The 27,713-nt window shown below is 43.3% G+C and overlaps 1 protein-coding gene across 1 annotated transcript in view; it reads left to right on the top strand.

Moving 5' to 3' along the window:
• LMX1A (LIM homeobox transcription factor 1 alpha) overlaps positions 1-27,713 on the top strand; it is a 202,090-nt gene that overhangs the window by 156,051 nt on the left and 18,326 nt on the right. The window contains exons 4-5 of the mRNA XM_073571624.1: positions 5,072-5,304; positions 26,430-26,593. Of these exons, the coding sequence (XP_073427725.1) occupies positions 5,072-5,304; positions 26,430-26,593 (397 nt within the window). The remainder of the gene's footprint in view (positions 1-5,071; positions 5,305-26,429; positions 26,594-27,713) is intronic.

The following is a 27,713-nucleotide window of genomic DNA, read 5'->3' as shown; positions in this document are numbered from 1 at the left end:
AGAGTGACTGCACATGTGGAATACTACATACTGTACATATACAGTGGGGCAAAAAAGTATTTAGTCAGTCAGCAATAGTGCAAGTTCCACCACTTAAAAAGATGAGAAGCGTCTGTAATTTACATCATAGGTAGACCTCAACTATGGGAGACAAACTGAGAAAAAAAAATCCAGAAAATCACATTGTCTGTTTTTTTTTCATTTTATTTGCATATTATGGTGGAAAATAAGTATTTGGTCAGAAACAAAATTTCATCTCAATACTTTGTGATATATCCTTTGTTGGCAATGACAGAGGTCAAACGTTTTCTGTAAATCTTCACAAGGTTGCCACACACTGTTGTTGGTATGTTGGCCCATTCCTCCATGCAGATCTCCTCTAGAGCAGTGATGTTTTTGGCTTTTCGCTTGGCAACACAGACTTTCAACTCCCTCCAAAGGTTTTCTATAGGGTTGAGATCTGGAGACTGGCTAGGCCACTCCAGGACCTTGAAATGCTTCTTAAGAAGCCACTCCTTCGTTGCCCTGGCGGTGTGCTTTGGATCATTGTCATGTTGAAAGACCCAGCCACGTTTCATCTTCAATGCCCTTGCTGATGGAAGGAGGTTTGCCCTTAAAATCTCACGATACATGGCCCCATTCATTCTTTCATGTACCCGGATCAGTCGTCCTGGCCCCTTTGCAGAGAAACAGCCCCAAAGCATGATGTTTCCACCACCATGCTTTACAGTAGGTATGGTGTTTGATGGATGCAACTCAGTATTCTTTTTCCTCCAAACACGACAAGTTGTGTTTCTACCAAACAGTTCCAGTTTGGTTTCATCAGACCATAGGACATTCTCCCAAAACTCCTCTGGATCATCCAAATGCTCTCTAGCAAACTTCAGATGGGCCCGGACATGTACAGGCTTAAGCAGTGGGACATGTCTGGCACTGCAGGATCTGAGTCCATGGTGGCGTAGTGTGTTACTTATGGTAGGCCTTGTTACATTGGTCCCAGCTCTCTGCAGTTCATTCACTAGGTCCCCCCGCGTGGTTCTGGGGTTTTTGCTCACCGTTCTTGTGATCATTCTGACCCCACGGGGTGGGATTTTGCGTGGAGCACCAGATCGAGGGAGATTATCAGTGGTCTTGTATGTCTTCCATTTTCTAATTATTGCTCCCACAGTTGATTTCTTCACTCCAAGCTGGTTGGCTATTGCAGATTCAGTCTTCCCAGCCTGGTGCAGGGCTACAATTTTGTTTCTGGTGTCCTTTGACAGCTCTTTGGTCTTCACCATAGTGGAGTTTGGAGTCAGACTGTTTGAGGGTGTGCACAGGTGTCTTTTTATACTGATAACAAGTTTAAACAGGTGCCATTACTACAGGTAATGAGTGGAGGAAAGAGGAGACTCTTAAAGAAGAAGTTACAGGTCTGTGAGAGCCAGAAATCTTGATTGCTTGTTTCTGACCAAATACTTATTTTCCACCATAATATGCAAATAAAATGAAAAAAAAACAGACAATGTGATTTTCTGGATTTTTTTTTCTCAGTTTGTCTCCCATAGTTGAGGTCTACCTATGATGTAAATTACAGACGCCTCTCATCTTTTTAAGTGGTGGAACTTGCACTATTGCTGACTGACTAAATACTTTTTTGCCCCACTGTATATATATATATATATATATATATATATATATATATATATATATATATATATATATATAGCTTTACACAAGTGCAGTCACTCAACTGTATTATCACACCAAAATAGCATGATATAGACATATTATAGTAAATATATATATTATAGTGTATATATGTATATATGTGTGCATATACTGTATACAGTGTGTGTGTGTATATATATATATATATATAAATATATATATATATATATATATATATGTATAGCTAAAAAAATAAAGGGATCACTGTAACGTAGGATATGGTATTTTAGAGTTCCCTTTATTTTTTTGAGCAGTATATATACAGGGTGGGCCATTTATAAGGATACACCTAAATAAAATGGGAATGGTTGGTGATATCAACTTCCTGTTTGTGGCGCATTAGTGTATGGGAGGGGAGAAACTTTTCAAGATGGGTGGTGATCATGGCGGCCATTTTGAAGTTGGCCATTTTGGATCCAACTTTATTTTTTTCCAATGGGAAGAGGGTCATGTGACACATCAAACTTACTGAGAATTTCACAAGAAAACAATGGTGTGCTTGGTTTTAACATAACTTTATTCTTTCATGAGTTATTTACGAGTTTATAAACACTTATAAAATATGTTCAAAGTGCTGCCCATTGTGTTGGATTGTCAATGCAATATATGTATTGACAATCTAACAAAATGGGCAGCACTTTGAACACATTTATATTCAATAATTCTATTTCTACTTGTCATTAATATATGTCAGAAGTTTTGATCAGTGTTGGCCCTGGTGCTGTGACCCCCATTCATCACTTAAAGGGAGAGGATCTATACCATCTTTTAAAGGGAATCTGTCATCAATTTTTTTGCCTATCAGCTGTGGCCACCAGCATCAGGGGCTTATCTACAGCATTCTGTAATGCTATAGATAGGCCCCCGATGTTACCTGAAAGAGAAGAAAAATAGAGTTAGATTGTACTCACACAGAGGCGTTCCTGGTCGCGGTCCGGTCTGGCGCCTCCCATCTTGCAGCGATGACAGGGCTAAACAGGAGATAGGGAAAGGTCGGAGACTTGGGCCTCACTACCATCAAGTGTACCCCAAAGATAAGGAAAGTCAGGGCACCTCCTTAGCCTGAGGGGCAGTTTAGGGACCCAGGTTCTACGTCTCCTGTTTTTTCCCTACTGCCCCTTGACATTATTACCAACCGTGGTGAAGACTGGACCTACCTGGTGCAGAGGGGGTTCAGCTTATCTGGAGCAGTGGTGATGCTGCTGAAGAGAGGAGCTATCAGCAGCAGTGGTGCTTCAGCTGAGTGTTGTCAAGTGGCTAACTCTGCTGTCCAGGAGCATTGCAGCAAAGCAAGCTAAGTTTTGTTTTTTAGTTGCTTTAACCCTGTGGTGTCTGTTTTGTGTTTCCTTTTTTGTTATTGGTGCAGTACGCTTTTTTCCCTGTCTCACCACCTGGGGAGGGGATTGGTGGCTTAGCTCAGGGCTAAACAGGAGATAGGGACAGGTCGGAGACTTGGGCCTCACTACCATCAAGTGTACCCCCAAGTTAAGGAAAGTCAGGGCACCTCCTTAGCCTGAGGGGCAGTTTAGGGGCCCAGGTTCTACATCTCCTGTTTTTTCCCTACTGCCCCGTGACATTATTACCAACCGTGGTGAAGACTGGACCTACCTGGTGCAGAGGGGGTTCAGCTTATCTGGAGCAGTGGTGATGCTGCTGAAGAGAGGAGCTATCAGCAGCAGTGGTGCTTCAGCTGAGTGTTGTCAAGTGGCTAACTCTGCTGTCCAGGAGCATTGCAGCAAAGCAAGCTAAGTTTTGTTTTTTAGTTGCTTTAACCCTGTGGTGTCTGTTTTGTGTTTCCTTTTTTGTTATTGGTGCAGTACGCTTTTTTCCCTGTCTCACCACCTGGGGAGGGGATTGGTGGCTTAGCTCAGGGCTAAACAGGAGATAGGGACAGGTCGGAGACTTGGGCCTCACTACCATCAAGTGTACCCCCAAGTTAAGGAAAGTCAGGGCACCTCCTTAGCCTGAGGGGCAGTTTAGGGGCCCAGGTTCTACATCTCCTGTTTTTTCCCTACTGCCCCGTGACATTATTACCAACCGTGGTGAAGACTGGACCTACCTGGTGCAGAGGGGGTTCAGCTTATCTGGAGCAGTGGTGATGCTGCTGAAGAGAGGAGCTATCAGCAGCAGTGGTGCTTCAGCTGAGTGTTGTCAAGTGGCTAACTCTGCTGTCCAGGAGCATTGCAGCAGAGCAAGCTAAGTTTTGTTTTTTAGTTGCTTTAACCCTGTGGTGTCTGTTTTGTCTTTCCTTTTTTGTTATTGGTGCAGTGCACTTTTTTCCCTGTCTCACCACCTGGGGAGGGGATTGGTGGCTTAGCTCAGGGCTAAACAGGAGATAGGGACAGGTCGGAGACTTGGGCCTCACTACCATCAAGTGTACCCCCAAGTTAAAGAAAGTCAGGGCACCTCCTTAGCCTGAGGGGCAGTTTAGGGGCCCAGGTTCCACGTCTCCTGTATTTTTCCCTACTGCCCCATGACATCTGCCCTCAACAGGGCAGAGCAGTGCACCTGCACCTGAGCCGTGACAGCCAGGAATGAAGAGGACATCATCGCTGCAAGATGGGAGGCACCGGACTGTGACTCCCTCCAGACCCTAACCGGACCCGGAACGCCCCTAGGTGAGTATAATCTAACTCTTTTTTTTCTTCTCTTTCAGGTAACAATGCTGTAGATAAGCCCCTGATGCCGGTGGCCGCAGCTGATAGGCAAAAAAATTGCTGACAGATTCCCTTTAAAGCTGAACACTGGCCAAAATTTCTTCTTTACAACATGTTAAAAGTTTTCTAATTTCTTCTATAAAATTGAGTCAATGTTACTTTAGTGAATGTCATTTGCTTGTATAGTGCCAAAATACTCCTTTTAAAGGGGTTTTCCACTATTGGACAACCCATGCTTAGTCAATTCAGCACCCTACTAGTGATGAGCAAGTATACTCATTGCTTGGGTTTTCCCGAGCATGCTCGGGTGTCCTCTGAGTCACTGTCCTCCTATTGTTGGTTTGTGCTTTGTATGATAGAGGTTTTCGGTTATCCATGTTTTGTCTTTGTGTCTTGTTTATCTTACATTTCTGTCCCATGCCTCATAGAAGTGAGGGAAGGGACAGGTCAGGATTTAACAGGAGCAAGGTAAGGTCGGAGACCCGGGCCTCTCCACCTTCAAGAGTACCCCGGGGAAAGGGATAGTTAGGGTCCCAGTTCCAGGGACAGTTTGAAATCCCGCTCCCATACTTAAGACTGTCACAGTGAGGCATCCAATTATATTTGTGGAATGAGGACAACATTAGAAATCTGCAGCTGAGTTATTTTACAATGTTGCTGCCTTCCAACAATAAATTGTGAATGTCTCTTTTTTTGTCCTCCAGACTTTTTGCAGTAAAATGTGGATCCTGCCTCGACACCATAACACCTAGTGAGTTTGTTATGAGGGCACAGAAGAGTGTCTACCATTTGGGATGCTTCTGTTGCTGTGTATGTGAAAGACAACTACAAAAAGGTGATGAGTTTGTGCTCAAGGACGGCCAACTTCTCTGCAAGAGTGACTACGAGAGAGAACGGGATCTGCTCAGCCTTGTCAGTCCAGCTGCCTCTGACTCAGGTACCTAATAGACATTAATGATACAGATCAAATTAATTAGCCAATGCACTGTAATCACTTGCATTAATAGTGGAAATAAATGGATCCAAAAGTAACAATTTCCCTAATAATTACACATTAATTTGTATTTATATTTGAAAAAATGATACTATACTTTATATTGACTGCATTTATAAAGCAATCGTCAAAATGTATACAATCACTTCATTTGATCCTTTTTGACCATCAGTGTCTATGAAGCTGCTCTTTCCTAGGATTGAGTGGAAATATGTGACCACACATATTAGATTTGCCCAGTATTTTGCTGCCAAAGGAAGAGATGCTTATTTTTCTCTGTATATGAAAAAATGCAGAAGTGGTGATGTGTTTCTATTATACTATTCTTTTGATTGTCCCACTCCTGGTTTTGGCTTACAAATACTGAGGTAAAATACTGACCAAATACTGAACGTGTGAATGTGGCCATAAAGGTTCTGGTGTATATAACATATTAATGGATGAATCATTGAGCACTAATAAGGGTTATTATTAGAGGTGAGTTGCTAGATCTGTCGAGCATCGTATTTGAGTCAAAGACAAATTTCTTAAAACCTGCAGTTTCACGCGAATTTGAACACTTTGAGATTCAGTTTGTGGATCACAGAAAATTAATTATCAAATAAATCATTTTCCACATTGCTGAAGCATCAGAGAATGGGCTTATGTCTGTTTGCGTGGCTGAGTGGGCATCTCCTTAACACCCTGCAGCTATGACATCTAGCAGATTATCTTCACCTTGTACAGTGATGGTCAGTACCTGGGATATCACAGACTTGGGGTTCCCAGTGGAGCACAATTTGTACAGCAGAATCTTTAACCATCTCCAGAGTCACTGGGTAAGTCTCTCTCTCATGTAGATTGTAAGCTCTTATGGTCAGTAAGGTTCTGTATTCCTCCGATAGAGTGTAAGCTAGAGTTGAGCGATACCGTCCGATACTTCAAAGTATCGTATCGGATGGTATCGGCCGATCTTTAAAAAAAGTATCGGTATCGCCGATTCCGATACCGGAAGTCCCATTCAAGTCTATGGGACTTCCGGTATCGGAATAAGAAAAACCCTTTCCTGCCCTTGTACAGCCTCTCTGGGGTCTGTACGGGCCTTTCGGGGGGCTGTGCCGGCCTGCCAGGGGGTCTGTGCAGGCTCCGGTGGGCTGTGCCGGCCTGCCGGGGGGCTGTGCAGGCTCCGGTGGGCTGTGCCGGCCTGCCGGGGGGCTGTGCCGGCCTGCCGGGGGGCTGTGCAGGCTCCGGGGGGCTGTGCCGGCCTGCCGGTGGTCTGTGCAGGCTTCGGGGGTCTGTGCAGGCATCGTCCGATGGGACTACAAGTCCCATCGGGCGATGCCTGCTACCATGACAGTGATTGACACATTAGCCAATGATGGGACAGTAGTAGTCCCATCATCCGGCTAATGTGTTAAATGTAAAAAAAAATAAAAAAAAATTACATGCTACATACATACAACATGCATACTACATACATGCTACATTCATACTACATACTACATACATGCTACATTCATACTACATAAATACTACATGCAACATACATACTACATATATACTACATACATACTACATATATACTACATGCATGCTACATACATACTACATGCTACATACTACATACATACTACATGCATGCTACATACATACTACATGCTACATACATACTACATATATACTACATGCATGCTACATACATACTGCATGCTACATACATACTACATATATACTACATGCATGCTACATACATACTACATGCTACATACATACCACATATATACTACATGCATGCTACATACATACTACATGCTACATACATACTACATATATACTACATGCATGCTACATACATACTGCATGCTACATACATACTACATATATACTACATGCATGCTACATACATACTACATGCTACATACATACTACATATATATTACATGCATGCTACATACATACTACATGCTACATACATACCACATATATACTACATGCATGCTACATACATACTACATGCTACATACATACCACATACATACTACATGCATGCTACATGCTACATACATACTACATATATACTACATGCATGCTACATACATACTACATATATACTACATGCATGCTACATACATACTGCATGCTACATGCATGCTACATACATACTACATACATACTACATACATACCACATATATACTACATACATACAATACATTCATACAATACATACATAGACATACAGTACATATAACATAGAGTAACATACTTACCAATACTTGTCACATTGTTCCCCGAAGCCATTGTCGTCTACGGAATAAATATTAACATAACAAACCACAAAAATACTCACCCACGATCCGAAGCAGTCCACGAGTGTGTCCCACGACGATCTTGGGTAGAGAACTGCAGCATCAGATGATGCTGCCGTTCTCTACGGGCTGCAGGAATCCAATGACGGAAGGTAGGTATCCTTCCGCACTGTATTCCTCCGCCACTTAAAAAAAAAAAAGTCCCTAGTCTCACTTTATGCCATTGCTGTGTGGGAATTTCCCACGCAGCAATGGCATAAAGTGAGACTAGGGACTTTTTTTTTTTTAAGTGGCGGAGGAATACAGTGCGGAAGGATACCTACCTTCCGTCATTGGATTCCTGCAGCCCGTAGAGAACGGCAGCATCATCTGATGCTGCAGTTCTCTACCCAAGATCGTCGTGGGACACACTCGTGGACTGCTTCGGATCGTGGGTGAGTATTTTTGTGGTTTGTTATGTTAATATTTATTCCGTAGACGACAATGGCTTCGGGGAACAATGTGACAAGTATTGGTAAGTATGTTACTCTATGTTATATGTACTGTATGTCTATGTATGTATTGTATGAATGTATTGTATGTATGTAGTATATATGTGGTATGTATGTAGTATGTATGTAGTATGTATGTAGCATGCATGTAGCATGCAGTATGTATGTAGCATGCATGTAGTATATATGTAGTATGTATGTAGCATGTATGTATGTGGTATGTATGTAGCATGTAGTATGTATGTAGCATGTAGTATGTATGTAGCATGCATGTAGTATATATGTAGTATGTATGTATGTATGTAGCATGTAGTATGTATGTAGCATGCATGTAGTATGTATGTAGCATGCATGTAGTATGTATGTAGCATGCATGTAGTATGTATGTAGCATGCATGTAGTATATATGTAGTATGTATGTAGTATGTATGTGGTATGTATGTAGCATGTAGTATGTATGTAGCATGCATGTAGTATGTATGTAGCATGCATGTAGTATGTATGTAGCATGCATGTAGCATGCATGTAGCATGTATGTAGCATGTATGTAGTATGTAGCATGTATGTAGTATGTATGTGGTATGTATGTAGCATGTAGTATGTATGTAGCATGCATGTAGTATATATGTAGTATGTAGTATGTATGTGGTATGTATGTAGCATGCAGTATGTATGTAGCATGTATGTAGTATGTATGTAGTATATATGTAGTATGTATGTAGCATGTAGTATGTATGTAGCATGCATGTAGTATGTATGTAGTATGTATGTAGCATGCAGTATGTATGTAGCATGTATGTAGTATGTATGTAGCATGCATGTAGTATGTATGTAGTATTTTTTTTTTTTTTTTTTTTAACATTTAACACATTAGCCGGATGATGGGACTACTACTGTCCCATCATTGGCTAATGTGTCAATCACTGTCATGGTAGCAGGCATCGCCCGATGGGACTTGTAGTCCCATCGGACGATGCCTGCACAGACCCCCGAAGCCTGCACAGACCACCGGCAGGCCGGCACAGCCCCCCGGCAGGCCGGCACAGCCCCCCGGAGCCTGCACAGACCACCGGCAGGCCGGCACAGCCCCCCGGCAGGCCGGCACAGCCCCCCGGAGCCTGCACAGCCCCCCGGCAGGCCGGCACAGCCCCCCGGCAGGCCGGCACAGACCCCCACAGGGTGCACAGACCACCGGCAGGCCGGCACAGCCCCCCGGCAGGCCGGTACAGACCCCGGGCAGTCCACACAGCCCCCCCGGCAGGCCGGCACAGCCCCCCGGCAGGCCGGCAGAGACCCCCGGAAGGCCCGAAATGACGGCGCATCATGATGCGCACACACCGCGCATCATGATGACGTCAGTCTGTCAATCAACTTTGAACTTCCGATTCCGATGCCGAATTCCGATATTGAAAAAATATCGGAAGTCGGTATCGGAATTCCGATACAGCAAGTATCGGCCGATACCCGATACTTACGGTATCGGAATGCTCAACACTAGTGTAAGCACTTATGGTCAGCAGGGTCCTCTGTCTCTCCTGTAGAGTGTAAGCTCTTATGGTCAGTGGGGTCCTCTCTCTCCTGTAGAATGTATGCTCTTATGGTCAGCAGGGACCTCTCTCTCTCCTGTAGATTATAAGCTCTTATGGTCAGTAAGGTTCTCTATCCCTCCTATAGAGTGTAAGCTCTTATAGTCAGCGGGGTTCTCGCTCTACTGTAGAGTGTAAGCTCTTATGATCAGCGGGGTCTTCTCTCATTCCTATAGAGAGTAAGCTCTTCTGGATAGTGTTGTCCTCTCTCTCCTATGAAGTGTAAGCTCTTAATGTCAGTGGAGTTTTCACTTTCCTGTACCAAACCATATTTTCAATGTCAGATTTTTACTTCCACCATATCTTATGCAACCTTGCCATCTTGTTTAGTCAGTACACCCCCCAATAAAACCACTTTTCAGTGGGATTTGGGGTGAAGATCTCAAAGAGTTTTTATAGTATTCAATTTTTGCTTTTGTAAGCAGGTACAGGAATGCAGTAATGCAGGGATTGCAGAACAATGCTGTATAACAATGTTATTTAATTTTTAACAAAAAGTATGGCAATGGTCTCCTCGCAGGGAGTTAGTTAACAATAAACAGTAAACAAGGAAAGTAAGGGGTTAACGCAACAGTCTGGTTTTTAATCGGTACTTATCATGGTCTTCTTTGGTCCTCATCCACACAAAGTCTGATGGGAGTTGGAGTAGCGGCTACGGAAGGCGCGATGTCCTCAGGTGAAATCCACAAATCACTATCCAGTTTCTGGCGGCAATAGGCGGTCACCAGTTTTGCCTGCTGAGCCTCTAGTCCATAAATTTGTGCAGCAAAAGTGGGGAGCATTACAGGAGTCTCTATCTCACACGTGTGCTGCTGCGTGTTGTCAACAATGGGGAACGCTCCTCAGGGTCCTGCACCTGGCACCCGCTTCTCCACGCGAGCACTGCACTCTGCTTAGCCGGGTACGCGGTGCTCTGCACACTCACTGACTTACTGGAGCTTTCATGTTAACTCTGCCTGGGCATTACTCCGCGCTGTCTCTCGCTGTCTCGCGCTGTCTCTCAAGCTGCGGAGCGCGCCGCACACCTGCTACCGCTCTCGCTGCCGGCGGGAAAATTCTGTATGTTTCCCACGCTTCCTGCTCACTGCCCGGCCCCCTCTCCACTGGTCATGAGACCTGTCCAGTTCCCCATTCTTTCCCCCGGCAACACTGGACACAGCCTCGACAGTTCCAGACCCGGCATGATGCAGGTACCCGCAGCCCAGTCTTCTTCCTTACGCTTAACCTAGCAAGCCCTGCATCATGAGGCACATTACCGTTTGTCTGTAAAGACTGTTACTGTGACATGTAAAATTTTGGGCACCTCCTGGTCAAAATTACTGTTATTGTGAACCGTTAAGCAAGTTGAAGATGAAATGATCTCTTAAAAAGCTAAAGTTAAAGATGACATATTTCCTTTGTATTTTAGACAAAAAAAAATGTCATTTTTTACATTTTAAAAATTACAAAAAGAAAAATGGGCTGATACAAAAGTTTGTGCACCCTTGGAGATTTGTGTGCTCGGATAACTTTGACCAAGGGATATATTAACAGAAGCATACAGTCTAGATCACGTGAAGTCATTATTGCCCTCTACTCCTCTTTGGTCAGACCTCATCTGGAATACTGTGTCCAGTTTTGAGCACCACATTTTAAAAAAGATATCAACAAACTGGAGCAAGTTCAGAGAAGAGCGAACAGAATGGTGACTGGTCTGCAAACCATGTCCTATGAGGAACGGTTACAGGATTTGGGAATATTTAGCTTGCAAAAAAGAAGACTGAGAGGAGACTTAATAGCTGTCTACAAATATCTCAAGGGCTGTCACATTGTAGAAGGATCATCTTTATTCTCACTTGCACAAGGAAAGACTAGAAGCAATGGAATTAAACTGAATGGGAGGAGACACAGATTAGATATTCAAAAACTTTTTGACAGGGTGATCAATGAGTGGAACAGGCTGCCTTGAGAGGTGGTGAATTCTCCTCCTAAGGAAGTCTTGAAACAGAGACTGGACAGACATCTGTCTGGGATGATTTAGTGAATCCTGCATTGAGCAGGGAGTTGGACCAGATGACCCAGGAGGTCCCTTCCAACTCTACCATTCTATGATTCTAAGGTTTCAGACCCTAATTAGCCTGTTAGGGCTATGGCTTGTTCATTAAAATCATTAGGAAATTTGGATGCAAATTTCCCAGCTTTATAAAGACCCAGCCTCCTCTAATCTTGTGCCAAAAAACTTCCACCATGGGTTTTTCTAAGCAGCAGCCTAGCACTCTGAAAATGAAAATGGTGGAGGCCTAGAGAGTAGGAGAAGGCTATAAGAAGATATTAAAGTGTTTTCAAGTTGCCCTTTCCTCGGAAATGTAAGAAATGGCACTTAAAAGGCAGGAACAGTGGGAGTCAAGATAAGGCCTGGAAGACCAAGCAACTTTTCAGTGAGAGCTGCTCATAGGATTGCGAGAGAGGCAAATCAGAACCCCCACTTAACTGCAAAAGACCTTCAGAAAGATTTAGCAGACTCTGGAGTTGTGGTACATTGTTTTATTGTTCAGAGACACCTGCACAAATATGGCTTTCATGGAAGAGTCATCAGACGAAAACCTCTCCAGGGTTATCACCATAAAATTTAGCATCAGAAGTTTGAAAAAGAACATCCAAACAAACCTGATGCATTTTGGAACCAAGTCCTATGGAACGATGAGGCTAAAATAGAACTCTTTGGTCACAATAACCAAAGGTATGTGTGGAGGAAAAATTGCACAGATTTTCAGGAAAAGAACATCTCACAAACCATTAAGTATGGTGGTGGATCAATTAAGAATTGTGATTGTGTTGCAGCCAATGGCACGGGGAATATTTCACGGGTAGAGGGAAGAATGGATTCAATGAAATTTCAACAAATTCTTGATGCAAACATAATACCATCTGTAAAAAAGCTGAAGTTGAATAGACGATGGCTTCTACAGATGGATAATGATCGTAAACACACATCAAAATTCACAACAGGCTTCCTCAAAAGGCACAAACTCAAAGTTTTACAATGGCCATTACAGTCCCTTTATCTGAACATCATTGAAAATCTGTGGCTAGATCTCAAAATTGCAGTGCATGCCAGATAGCCCAGGAATCTTCCAGAACTGGAAGAATTTTCCAAGGAAGAATGGATGTAAATCCGTCGAACAAGAATTAAAAGACTCGTGGATAGCTCCAAAAAGTGTTTACAAGCTGTCATTCTTTCAAAAGGAGGTGCTATTAGGTACTAACCATGCAGGGTGCTCAAACTTTTATATCTGCCCATTTTCCTTTTTGTATTATTTAAAATGTAATATATAAATATAATTTCCCTAAAATACAAAACAAATGTGTCATCTTTAACGATAGCCCTTTTAGAGATCATTTCATCTTCATCTTGCTTAACTGTTCACAATTACAGTGATTTTGACCAAGGGTATCGTTAACATGCCGCTGTAACTTTATTGTCTGTTTATACCAGAATACAGTAAAATAGTGCATGATTATTAATTGGTCTTATTTATTTTTTTTAAAGAAAGTATTATTCATACATAGCAGATATGAGGGAGTTGTTGTCTGAGACTTGTCTATCCACTGGCATCTTCATTCTCCAAGATTGGTCTTTCTTTATATCCCCCTGCCTTGCTTTTTTTTTCTAATGTCTATCTTTCAAAGGGTTTTCCATAGACAAGAGGGTGAGAGAGGGAAAGCATAAGTTAAACCCAATTTTATTGGAAAACGTAGAAAGGCACAGAGCAGAGCTGCAGATCCCATATGCTAAAGCTAATCTCCAAAGCTCGTACTTCAATTACAGCCTCTGTCGTCTCAGGCACTCAATCCTATGTAAACAGAACCAACTCAAAAACCATCCACATTTCCAATTAAGTGCCCAAACTCTACCGCTCCATCTAATTCCCTCACACCAAAGAACTAGTGATTCAATAGGCAAGAAAGAGACCGATGAGTGCAGCTTTATTATCTGCAATGTCCCTTTTAGCCGTCATCTCATACAATGAGAAACACCTCTGGTACAATATGGACCTTACAATTGTCTAGAGCCATCCAAGACCAACTCATACAAAGGTTGCCAAGCACAATATGCTTCCTATTTCTCAGGCAGGGCTAAGAGAAGAGGGTTAAGGCTTAATTAAGTAGCCCTTCTAACGCCAGTGACACTTGAGATTGCGGGGATCTCACTAATTAAAATTAAGTCTCGTCTTGTTGAGTTTGCATCGGTCTTATGAGCTGTCTCCTTTTATTCCACACAACTATGATGTTTTGTAGCAGGTGGTGACAAGCTGGGCGATATTAGGGTCCCAGCATATTGGCCAATCCCCCTGTGTGCTCATGTTTGCTCTTTCTCAGTCTATGTTCTTGGCTTGGCATTTGTAATATAGATCTATATTGCCATGCTATACTGCCATGCTAAAATAGACTAAACATTAATATCCGTTAATATTAATATCAGTTAATTTTTTAAATGGCACTTCCAAATTCTTGAACCAATAACAAAGACCCAAACCCAAAATAAGGATCGAGTAAAGAAGAGATCCATGATAAAAGATTTTTTTTTATTAGATCATAACAGATTAAAAAACAAAAAATAAAATAAGCAAAAAATGTCATATAGGGGATACTACTGGGTGACACCAAATAAGCATGGATATAGTGGACAAGATGGTATAAGTACAATAATATATTGGTTCTGTGACTATAACTGACTTAAAATATCCTCTTGACAAAACCTGACACTATCAATAGTTGAAAATTAATACTGCTCAAGGAATAGGCACAAAGAAGATATACCGTATGTTGTTTTATGACTCATATGAAGAAAGTCCTGCTGGTGATTAGGAAAGAAGTCCTCAAAGTACTCCACATAAATATGAGAATGGACAGAACAAAGCGAAAAAGGTGGTAGATTATATGCATGTATCTGAATGTATCACTAAATGCAGTGGTAGATAAGGTTTATCAAATAGATCTATTACAAAGTTTGATGGTGGATAGAGAAATACCTCAAAGGCATAAAGATGCACAGACAATATACAAGAGATATATACATCAAAAGATGGTAATGATAGAAGTGCTGTATATACAAATTACCTTGTGACAGCTAGTAGTATACCAGGGTAGAGTGATCACCCACGTGTCCCCTCACCCCGATGTGCGTTTCGCCACCAGCTTATTCCGGGGGTGTGATCCCCTATATGACATTTTTTGCTTATTTTATTTTTTGTTTTTTTAATCTTTTGTGATCTAATAAAAATAAATCTTTTATGATGGATCTCTTCTTTACTCGATCCTTATTTTGGGTATGAGTCTTTGTTATTGGTTCATGCTAAAATGGGGCTGCTTTGTCTCAGTCTAAACAGGGTATAGTAAAATAAAATGGCTAACAAAATATTGAATATTAATTCAAAGTTCTTTTAAATGCATTGAACTAATCTAATGCAGTACTGGTGCGGGGATTTAGGGAGCAGAAGTCCGTGCAGATCCGTCCGAGATCAGATGGCAAAGTATGGTCTGGTCTACTCGAGCATGACAGCTTCATATATTTCAATGAAGCTATCACACTTGGGTCCGGAGATCCGGGGCCAATCTGTGCTTTGCGCTCCGAACTTGGACCAATTCACATGGAAGTCTGAATACGCCCATGATGTAAACAATTTAAATTGGTAAAAACTCTTTGGTTATGTTTGCACTGCAATTTTTTTTAGCTGCTTATCTCCTTAAAATTACTGGATGATGCGCTCAGAAAAAGCTCAAAAGAATCTTCCATATCAATTCCATGGTAAAACAACTTGCTGTTCATATATCCCAGCTTTTGAGCATTTTTTAAAAGCTTCAGCAAACTCACCTGACCTTAACCCCATAGAGAATCTATGGGGAATTGTCAAGAGGAAGATGAGAGACATCAAACCCAACAATGTAGATGAGCTGAAGGCTGCTATCAAAGCAACCTGGGCTTCCATAACCCCTCAGCAGTGCCACAGGCTGATCGCCTCCATGCCACGCCGCATTGATGCAGTAATTGATGCAAAAGGAGCCCCGACCAAGTATTGAGTGCATTTACTGAATAAACATTTCAGTAGGCCAACATTTCAGAGTTTAAAATCATTTTTTCAAGCTGGCGTTATAAAGTATTCTAATTAGCTGAGATAATGACTTTTGGGTTTTCATTGGCTGTAAGCCATAATCATCAACATTGACAGAAATAAACACTTATAATAGATCACTCTGTAATGACTCTATATAATAGATGAGTTTCACTTTTTGTATTGAAGAAGAACTGAAATAAATTAACTTTTTGATGATATTCTAATTTTCTGAGAAGCACCTGTAGTTTTGAAAACAGAAGACACTTCAGGAAAATGCCAGCAGTGTTTTTCCTGCAGCACCTTCTTTTAGGTCTTTTTATTTGCTCTTGCAGTGGCTTTTTTAATGTTACTTACAAAATAAGGGAAGCCTGCTTGAAGAGTAGTCAAGTCACTTCTTTTAAGTGCTTCACGGCTTTCAAAGTCTGAAGTGGTTAAAGAAGTTACAAAAAACAGAACAGATGCCCAAGTCATTTTGACATTGCTGTGCATATGTTCATTCATTTTTATGTTAATTAAGCACTTTTTCAGGTGGGATCCAGGCGGAATCTGCCTGAAAAAGATGTCTCTGTGCACTTTGCCTTAAGGTTACGGTCATACTGTCAGTATTTGGTCAGTTTTTTACCTCAGTATTTGTAAGTCAAAACCAGGAGTGGAAAAGTCAGAGGAAAAGTATAAGGCTATGTGCACACGCTGCGGATTCACCCGCGGATTTGTATCTGCAGATCCGCAGGTAAAACCACAGGTAAAATAACCTTCGGTTTTACCTGTGGATTAGCCTGCGGTTTCCCACCTGGACAATGGAATAGGTGGCAAACCGCAGTCGAATCCGAAGAAAGAATTGACATTCTTTCTGCGGATTCAAAACCGCAGCTTTTCCGCAGTTGAAAAACCGCAGCATGTGCACAGCGGATTGTAGATCACATAGACTTACATTGTACTGTACACTGTCTGCGGAACTGCTGCAGATCCGCAGAGGCCAAATCCGCAGCGGATCTGCAGCAGAATCTGCAGCGTGTGCACATAGCCTAATAGAAACATGTCACCACTTCTGGATTTATCACCCACTCCTGGTTTTGGTTTACTAATACTGAGGTAAAAAACTGACCAACTACTGATCACTGCATCCTGCATCGACGGGCGAGAAGGAGCAGGAAGCCTAGGTGGCGCCAGAGAGCCCGAAGCAGTGAGCGTCGACCAGGGAGATTAGACGGGGACTCACCAGCATCAGGGAGCAGATGGCACAGAGCAGCCAGCAGAGGGACACCAACCGGACGACCGCGCTCCCACTCCTGACACTTGGACCCGCGGTTGCGGCTTGCCAGCTGTCATCTGCGGCCGTTGCTGCCCGATTTCAGCCCGCGGCTTCGGCCTCCCCACAGCCGCTCGCCGCTGCCCAGCTCCAGCCCGCGGTTACGGCCTACCTGCTGCCACCCGTGGCCACCACTGCCCAACCCCAGCCCGCGGCTGCGGCCTACCTGCCGCCACCCGCGGCCGCCACTGCTCGACTCCAGCCCGCAGTTGTGGCCTGCCCGCTGCCACCCACGTACCAATGATATGTCCACCCCTGAATTTCTATGAATAGTCTGAATATGCACATCATAGAGGAGGGTCTCTATTAGCCAGATCAGAGAGTCAGTGCAGACAGTAGCTCTTGCTGTAGTGGATTTGGCTGGGATGCAGTATTATGTTTTCCCTGCAATTACTGTAAGTGAATGGATGTCTAGTAGAAATTTACCCCAAGTCCCCAACAGTAACAGACTGAGGGTTTCTGAAGGTGGACCAAAATGTATAGTTAATGACCAGGCTGGATTCCTTATAGGAAGTACAATTTATACTCATATTATTCATAGATGACTACGTGAAGTGATACTTGGAATAACTGAATTGTTATCAGATATTTTAATTACGGTACTTTTTTGTTTGCATTTTGCAATTCAAGATCCACAGCCAAGGAAAGCTGTGTACAGTGTCTGCATTCAACTGGAAAGGACTCAAGAGAGGAGCACGCAGCACTGTTGGTTACTCGTAGCCAATCAGCATTGTCGGAGAGGTTCTCAGTGGAGTTGGGCCAATTTATTCCAGTGAAATTGAATTCTACTAAAAAATTTAAAAAAAAATCTATTTTATCCAGAATGGAGATTTTTCAGAAGGTGCACTGTGAGAATTCAGCAAAATGGCAGCCGGCTGGCCATCAATTTGCTGAACTGTATAAGGCCATTCAAAGGTTAAAAAAAAGAAAATAATACTCACAATACCTACTCCCGAATGTCTTTTTGAGTTGGATGCAGGCTGAGTTGGATACACCGTTTCTTGGCAGCACAGTGACTAAATTTAACTGGATCTGGACCCATCATACCTATAGTTGAAGCAAATGGCTGATTTTATAGGTTTTCATACTCAGTCTTTGTTATTGTTTGCACAGCCATTACTTTACTGTACCTTCTGACAACTGTTTTGCAACTGTCCTAAGCGGTCAGGTACGGACATAAAGCATATAGACAAATGAGTAAATCTATTTAAAGTAATATTAAAAATAATAATTGACCCTATATGTCTTTTATGCCCATATAAATGGTACATAATAAGTAAATGATTGTAGTAATGAGATAAATCAGATGGAGACAGGAGAGACCTGTGCATTTATCATCAGCCACTTTGTTATTAATTAGCAGGATACTTCCATCTTCCCGCTGTGTTCTAAATCAAGCCCCATAGACAGATAAATTTACTCTATTAATTCAGTGATCATTTCCTTTCCAAATTGGCTGTAATGGAACTAAAGAAAAAGTGCTCTTAATAATTTATGCTCTATTACAGGTAGTTTAGGATCTGAAATATTCATTAGTTTTGCTGACAAGTTTCACAATCTCGATCGTCTCACCACAAAATATTCTGGAATAGGGATTTAAATTACACAACAGCAAAAAAAGGAAAGAGACTTTTATAAAAAGGACAAAACCAACAGTTGCTATATAAAAGCTATGAAGAACTGATTTATCTATCTTAATGGGTATTATCCAATTTGGACAATTTCTTTTTGTTAGAGTTTGTGCAGACCATCGTATTTTTGGTCTGAGAGCGCTCCAATAAGACATCAGATCAAAATTGGACCAGTGTTACTCTATGGTCTATGAGGCCGTGCAAATGTCCATTTTTTGTTCCTTCACATGGAGTCTGCACGAGGAAAAAAAAATCACAGCCTTCACATTTGCATCTGATATTCAGATCCCACTCGGCCTTGCAAGTCATTGAATCCGTGGCAAAAAATGGATCACACTTGAATGACATCTGAGTTTAATTTCCGTGGGCCGACACAATGTAGAAGATGGAGAATTTTTTCCCACATCTTCTCCTCATCCAAGAAAATCGGATCAAACTCTGATCTCAGTGTGATTAGCATAATCAGTACGATTTTCTCAGATGAGAGAAAATACTGTTGCGCGACCCTAGCCTTAGAAGGGTTCCTTGATGAAAAGCTGATTTCAGGGAGTTCCTCTGCAAGGTTCCCTTTGCAACAGGCCATATTCAATGGGCTGAGCATTTAGTGCAGGGGCATGCCATATCCTCCCGAGAGAGTGGGAGAGTTAGAAGCTATTTGTAACATTTACAGATTCTGTTCGACCATTACTGTATTATCACAGGAAGATGACACCAATAATCTCACTAATATAGATCAACTCTGTAATATGTGGCTGCACTTTCATGACTTCTCTTTATTGTAACTAATTTAGGGGTCTCCCTCTTTATTGACCACACGTTGTAATAGGACACATGGAAAAAGTCTGCCATTGAGAAATAGGCTTTTTAAGGAAGACCTGTCACCATGCCAAAGTAGCTAGTTTTACCTCATATTTTATTCCCTGCTGCTTCACTGAGTACTTTTTTCAAATCTGCCGTATAGTTCCAGAGATATGGCCCTTTTTATTTAGTGCTAGTTTTCATGGTCTTTAATAAGGGGGTTTTGTTTCGTAAGGTAATAATACAGAGTAGTATAAATACACGCCCCCAAGGAATCCTGTGAGCCACGCCCCCTTAGAAAAGACAATAAAAATATCACCAAACAAAAAGGCCTATATCTCTGGAACCTTATGTAGAATTTATAAAAGAAAAAAAGTGATACCCATGGGTGCTGCAGAGATAAAATAGGAGCAAGAAATGAGCCATTTTTGACCTAGTGACACGTATACTTTAAGCAATCACATTTTTTAGTATACAACATACATTAGTAAAAAAATTATATAAATTAGCTCTTACAGTAGATATACCATATGTACTCGTGTATAAGCCAAGATTTTCAGCCCATTTTTTTGGTCTGAAAGTCCCCCTCTCGGCTTATACACGAGTCATATACGGGGTCAGCGGGGGTGGGGGAGTGGGGGTGTCAGAGACCATATTCCCCCCTCCTGGCACGGTCTCTGCAGCCCCCCTGCTTCCTCCATGATCTCAGTGTCCCAGCTGTTCCGGCATTCAGCGGTCACGTGGTACCGCTCATTAAACTCATGAATATGTGCATATTTAATGAGCGGTACCACGTGACCGCTGAATACAGGAACAGCTTGGACACCAACATCATGCTGGAAGCAGGGACTGAAGAGACCGGGTGTCAGGAGAGGGCTGGTGAGTATGACAGGGGAGGTGAGCAATACTTATCGCTCCCCGTTCCATCGATGTCTCCCCGGTCCTCTGGCTGTGACATTTAGCGGAGGGCGCGGTGACGTAGTCAGTGCGGCCCTCTGCTAACATCACTGCACAGGACCTGGCGACAGCGATGGAACCGGGAACGGTAAATATAGCCAGTGCCGGGGGCCTGAGACAGCGGCTACACCGGCGCCTGGCCCCCAGCAACAGAGAGGTGAGTATGTGTTTTTTTTTATAGCAGCAGCACATGGGTGGTGTTTATATATGGAGCATCTACTTGGGCCATTATTAACCCTTGTGCAGCATATGGGGGGTGTTTATATATGGAGCATCTACTTGGGCCACTATTAACCCTTGTGCAGCAAATGGGGGGGTATTTTATGTATGGAGCTTCTACTTGGGTCACCTTTAATCCTTGTGCAGCATATGGGGGTATTTATCCTTGTAGCATCTTGTTGGGCCACCATTAACCCTTTTGCAGCATTTTATGGGGGTATTTATCTATGGAGCATCTTTTTGGACCACCATTAATGCTTGTGCGGCACCACCCTCGGCTTATACACATACATTTTTTTGTGGCAAAATTGGGGGGGGGGGGGGGGTCGGCTTATACACGGGTCAGCATATACACGAGTATATACGGTAGTTAGATGGTCCATTGTGAAATCTCATCATATCCAGTAGGCTTAAAAGAAAATCTTTCATTTAAATACATTTTTCATGGATCATATTGCCATTAGAAATTTTGATTGCGGTGGTCCAGGTGCTGAAATGTAGACTAATAGCTAAAAAGAATGGATAGAGGTGTCCGGCCAATTCCATAAAGCCATAAAATGACATGCAAAGCAGAACTGTACATCTAAAATATGAAAAGTACAACTTAAATTATATATATATATATATGTACCGGTATTAAAAAACTATAGAAACACCAAATTTGCTGTGCCCCTTTGTGATGGGTCGTGCTCGGCTCTCCTGGGGTAGATGGGTTTAGTGGTCTTCAGACTTAAACATCTTTGAGGAGATGAGCAGAGCAAAGAGCAAGAAGAAAAGAGCAAATTACAACTAACAGGCTCAGCGCTTCTACCACTTAATTTCAGAGCCTGGAAAGGGGACTTTAGCACCTGACCCCTATTGATCAAAACTTTTTACTTGTCAATATGACATGTAAAAAGTTTTATGAAACATCAGTTACTTTTTACCAGACAAAAACACACCTTAAAATTGAGAAATAGGATGATGTCAGGGCAAAACAATGCTCGTCTGTGTGGATTGTTGTTACATTAGATTATGGCTAAGGCCTTCTTCTTATTTTATGGGGTAAAAGCAAACTTAAAACATTATTCCCAAAATAGCAAGGTCCTCTGGAAACCTGTCTTGAATTGAATAATTGTGCACCTGCTCAACCTTCACTCCATTTAATATCTACAGGGCTGCAGGAAATAGCCAAGCTCTGTACTTTGTTTGCTATAGCAGTCCCATAGATAAAGGCAAGCCCGGACTCCTGCCCCAAAGGGGCTACAGGGAGGGCGCACATGACTAAGGAGGGCTGCTAGGCCTGAGGGTTAGTGAAGGGTAAGGTGTAGTGCTTTTGTGTTTGTGGGGAAGGTGTGGGCTGGAGCTATGGGGCTTTTGGTGCAATGTGAGTTGGCAGGGAGTGGTCAGTAGTGCTTTGTGCTTGTGGGGAAGGTGTGGGTTGGAGCTATGGGGCTTATTGTGCAATGTGAGTTGGCAGGGAGTGGTCAGTAGTGGGATGGATATATAGGGCAGAACTGTGGGGGGATGGTCATTCCTTACCTTGCAGACGTCCGGAATCACTTCATGAGTGTTGGGAGGTATTTTTTAATTTCATGCTAGTTTGCTTTTATGATAGTGGGTATATCTATAGGTGACAACATCATTTTATTTTGGTTAGTATAATTGTGCTTGCATTCTCTGGGTGTTTGTGTATGACTGGTCGTGATTCCATGGCGGTTTGTGAGTAATTCAGGTGGTGATACGGATATGGCACCTAGTTTTTGATAAGGGTTGATGTTAGTTCACTGATGTGGTGAGCAGTTTTATCGCCGCGCCTAGTATTTGATAAGGGTTGATGTTAGTTCACTGATGTGGTGAGCAGTTTTATCGCCGCGCCTAGTATTTGATAAGGGTTGATGTTAGTTCATTGATGTGGTGAGCAGTTTTATCGCCGCGCCTAGTATTTGATAAGGGTTTGATGGTAGTTCACTGATGTGGTGAGCAGTTTTATCGCCGCGCCTAGTATTTGATAAGGGCTTGATGGTAGTTTACTGATGTGGTGAGCAGTTTTATTGCCGCGCCTAGTATTTGATAAGGGTTGGATGGCAGTTCACTGCATCGGGCGGCTTAATCTTGCACGTTACAGTGGGGTGTGTTCTATTGCTGGTCAGAGGTGAGGGGGTAGGTGGTCGAGTTTTCATTAGGGTGTGTTTTATTTATATGCCGGGTTCAGTTCTCCAATAGGGGCTTTGAGTGTACTAAGGGTTTTTATGTTCACTAGGGGCATTTTGGTTTGTTGCTGCAGACGTTCTGGTGAGGTCGAGATGCTTGGGATGGCAGATTTTTTGGGAACCTGCCTTTCTGGCAGCAATGGATGACATTTCCCCCGGGGGGCTTGGAGTTGACCTTTTACCGGATTTGTTTTCCTGGTTAATTTCTGGGGGTACGTAGATATGGCGTGGGGTTATGGTTGGTCAATGTCCGGTTGTTGAGGTCCGTGGTTTGGTTTCTGTGTGGTAGTCTGGGATTATCTGGTATTAGGGATGGTGCAGTGCTTATTTTCTGTTCATGGTCCAACCTGGGACTACTATCTGGTATTAGGGAAGGTGGTGTGCTTATTTCTGTTCATGGTCCAACCCTTGACTACTTTGGTTTTCTTCATGCTCTGGGCGTTGTTGCGGTTATCATGTGTTTGGATAAGTCAAAGTGTTTGATTCACCTGGGGCCCTATGTCTAAGTCAGGTTAGGTTAACGAGTACATCGTGTCAGTCGGGGGTCGTTATTAGGTTCCCGTGTATATCGCGCTGCTGTTTTTGGGGGGTTGATTTTGGTTATTGAATACGTGGGGCTACGATCCACTGGGGGTTTTTTGCATGATCTGCAGTCATATGGCGTTCTTACGGTAATTTGCTGGTCGTGGCTGCCCTGGGGCAGTTTTAACAACTTTTGTACGTAAGGACTGGTGGGTTCTCACTGCGGTTCTTTAGGGTTGCCGATTGAGCTTTTGGCAGACTGTATCGGGTGGTATTTGTTACAGCCGTTGATTGCAGCTACGTAGGAGTTTATTATACAGAGTGGATAGTTTTTCGTTACAATGGGCTAGGAGGTTTATTGTGGGTGCAGCTGGTCCTGCTTTGCCTTCTGGGTATACAGCTCTCCTTAGAGTCTTTTCTTTTTGGGTGCCCCCAGACGGGGGGGCCAGGGTGAAGTGTTGCGCAAGGATGATGCAACATTTGAGTTGGGTAACCCAGCGTGTGCTTTACTGGTCTCGGGGGTCCTGGTTGGTGAACGGTTTGTTTAACCAGCGGGTGTTGTTCCATTTGTCAGGAATTCTGTATAGAGCATGAGGCAGGACATGTTGTTTCGATGGCCGTGTGAATGGTCTCCCGCGTGGGTGTAGCCCGTCCGGCAATACATGGCTATGTCATTTATTCCGTTATGCGCACTTGTCAGGACCGGCTGGTATTATGGGGACACGGTTGTGGTGCAGCGCTGCTGCGGGGGAGGTGTACTTTAGGTAGTGGGTGAGCAGGTTGCAGCTATAACATTACTTTCATTAATGTCGGGCTGGTGGTACGCTGTGGCAGGGGAAGCTAGTGCGATGTGCATTGACTTTTAATGATTCTAAGGACCTGGTAATCGTCTGGGGCTGTGCTCCGTTTGGGGGTGCTTTTTGCGGTGCTTTAAGGCTGAGTGGCGGACAAGCATCGGGCACCGGTGAGTGCAATGTTTTGACGGATGGCCCGGGTTTATGGTGTCTGGGGTTTTTCGGGAGACGTGATGTGTGTCTGAGTTTTCCTGGACTTCAGGTGGTGTGGAGTCGCTTTTCTTTCGTGAGTAGTGTCGAATCCGCAGTTCAGCGGGGAATGGGTGCGGAGTACATCTCACTTTTGGTAAGAGGGTGGCAACAATAGTGTTGTGATTCTGGGTTCGAAGTGCATGGGTGATGCACACAATTAATTCGTTCCGGGTCGTGGTGATTACGGGGTGGATTGGTTTATGTTTTCTAGTTGGGTGGATATTTTAAGATAGATGCTATCACGCAGGGTTGACGGGACCAACAGCGTTTTGGTACTGGACGTGTGTGGTGGAGACTTGGTCGCTGGGGCGTCAAGGAGTTTGATCTGAGACATCGGGCCTGAATGCTCCTGCCTGGAAGCCATGCTCGTGTTGTTGTTCATGACTATATAGTGGGGCACGTTTTTCAAGAATCTGTCGGAGGTTGGGGAACCAGTGTAGGTTCTGTTGTTACGTCTATAATGGTTGGCTTTGATTATTATCAGGTGGAGTGCAATTTTCTGCCTGGGAGCCGTGCTCATGTTGGTGTCCATAGGGGCTCCTGTTTGGAATGACTACATAGTGGGTTTTACTGGGCACATTTTCAAGAATCTATTGGAGGTTTGGGGAACCAATGTAGGTTCTTTTGTTCACGGCAATAATGGTTGGCTTTGATTAATTATTAGGTGAAGTATAATTTTCGGAGGCGCCTGCAATGTTGCGGTCTCAACGAGGCAGAGGCGGCGGCTCAGGTTGGGGACTGGTCGCGCAGGCGGTGGATAGGATTGGACGATGCGGTTGGCTAGTTGCAGGTCTTGGGTGTGGCTGACCTTGTTGTACTGGTATTTTGGTGTAGGTTGGCATTGTGAGGTCTAATGGGGATCAGTTTTGATCGATTGGTCTTGGTACAGAAACATTGGTTACTCGAGCCGCAGAGTCGGCTCGGGTTGGGTTTTTGGTGGTGGTACTCGCACGTACAAGGTGTCATACGTGCTCGCGGTGGCGGAAAGGAAGGGGCTATTTGAAGTCGGTGGATTGCACAAAGAGCGGGGGGGTGAACCCAGTGCAGGAGCGGGTTACCCCTGGTGGTGCAATGGTATACTTGGTTAAGGTGGGTCCCAGCTGTGCTGGGTCACAGTGGGACATGTTAACGTGGGACCCTGCTGTGCTCGGTCACAGCGGGGCATGTTAACGTGGGTCCCTGCTGGGCTGGGTCCCAGCAGGACATTGGTTGGGCAACACTCGGCTGGGTGTCCTCGAGCCGGTGTGATGCGGCTGAGGGCACGTGGTGGAGCTGGTGTTGCAATCATGTACAATGGGTTTTTGCAACACTCGGCTGGGTGTCCTCGAGCCGGTGGGGTGCGGCTGAGGGCACGTGGTGGAGCTGGTGTTGCAATCATGTACAATGGACTCTTCATTTACCCCCCCCTCCTTTTGCTGGTGGTTATGTTTATGGAATATTTCTACACTTATGGATAAAATGTTATTGCTTGTTTGGTGTTAATAAACGGGGCTGCTGTGGCCTTTTACATCCAATGTCACGCAGTCGTGTCTTATTTAAGTTAAGAAGGGGTAAGTGTGGGTTTTGGGAGGGGTCATTACAGTGAAGCCGTCAGTCAGACTTTCCTAAGTCATGAAAGGACCACAATGATGTGTACCCCCACACCCATTCTCAGAGAGCCAGAGTATAGTCTTGGGATTGCTGGGGGTCCAAGGAGTTGGACCTCCAGCGATCAGCAAATTCTCCCCTACCTTTGGGATAGGAGAAAGACTACTCTTTTAGTAATAACCTTATTACAAAAAATAGGAGGATAGTTTTAAGATAGATGTACATTCAATAATGTTTCTAGTTTTAGTAAAACAGCTGATCCTAACTATGTAGACTGTTAAAAAACAAACAGTTACCATAACTTCTTATATATTTGAGCAAAATTGTTGGACAATTTCCTACTTGTAGGTAAGAGCGATGATGATGAAGATGGAAGTAAATTTGAAGATGGAAAAGGAACTGAAGATGGTAAAGATCAAAAACGGCCTAAAAGACCAAGGACTATTTTGACAACACAGCAGAGAAGAGCTTTCAAAGCTTCGTTTGAGGTCTCCTCTAAACCATGCAGGAAGGTAGGTTAGCGCAGACCCTGTTTTATTCCCCTCTGTAAAATGTAATTTAAAGGATCAACTCAAACATCCATGTATATGGTACAGAATGACAATGATAGGCAAAAAATATGAAATGCTGTTAAAGGAGGATCAGAATGGACCACATTTTCAGAAAAATAAAAGGTAAACCCAATTGCATAACTGTTGAAATAATAGTGAGGCTCAATGGAATTCCAGTTTCACAAAATGTGACTTTTACAGAAGTGGGACCAGTACATTTCTCATATATATAAGTAGCATCCATCATCCTAACAGTAAAGATGCACTGAAGCGGAGGTGCACCCAAGTCATTACCGAGGTGCAGCTGTAAGGAGATGGATATACTGCCCATGTTTCCTCTTGAAGAAACAAGTGTTATTGTGATGTACAGTATAATGTGACTTGTGACTTGGGTTAGTAATGTTGATAACGTGCGCTACTGGACAATAGAGAAATCAAGATTTAATGTTTGGGACTTGCCCAGAGTGGGAGTGGCTAATCTGAAGGGAAAGAGACAGTTTCCTGTTTGGATGTCAAATAGGGCTCGTAGAGTAGAGAGAAGAAACTTAAGGTCTGGTGTCAGCAGTGCTGCATTTCTTGGGTGTCCCTAGAAGTGAGAAGAGACAGGGAGAAAGAGATAGAGAGATCAGGAGCAGAAACAAGGATGAGTGACTTAAGAACAGAGTGATTTACCAGAACAGGGTCCTGGAAGAGGATGCCAAGCAATAAGGTCCAAAGTTTATAGCTCCTAAAGGTAATGGGCCTAGATAGGATGAAGTATGTGAGACAAAGAAAGAGCCCTGGGTGGGAGTTCCAGAGCATCAGTAGAAAAGAAGTATTGGCTACACTGGCACCATAGATCCCCCGAGGAGAAAGAAGATGCGGAACTGCGGGTTGTGTAAAGGACTCTTGCTAGCTGAACTATAGCGTTGAGCTGGTTTGTGGTGAAGTAGTGAGGAATAGTGAAGATAGAGAATAAGTAAAGCGCGAAGAGAAAGGGATTGAATTTGTGAGAGGAAAATGTGACGAGAACGTTTGGGAAGATATTCACCCGCTATCTACTGTACATAACCCTACCCAAGTTAATGTTCAGTAAAAAGTT

The sequence above is a fragment of the Dendrobates tinctorius genome, unplaced genomic scaffold (genome assembly GCF_039654945.1).
Source record: "Dendrobates tinctorius isolate UK_male_01 unplaced genomic scaffold, ASM3965494v1 ptg000029l, whole genome shotgun sequence".
NCBI classification, from domain to species: Eukaryota; Metazoa; Chordata; class Amphibia; order Anura; family Dendrobatidae; genus Dendrobates; species Dendrobates tinctorius.
This window is presented reverse-complemented; position numbering and strand designations above follow the sequence as displayed.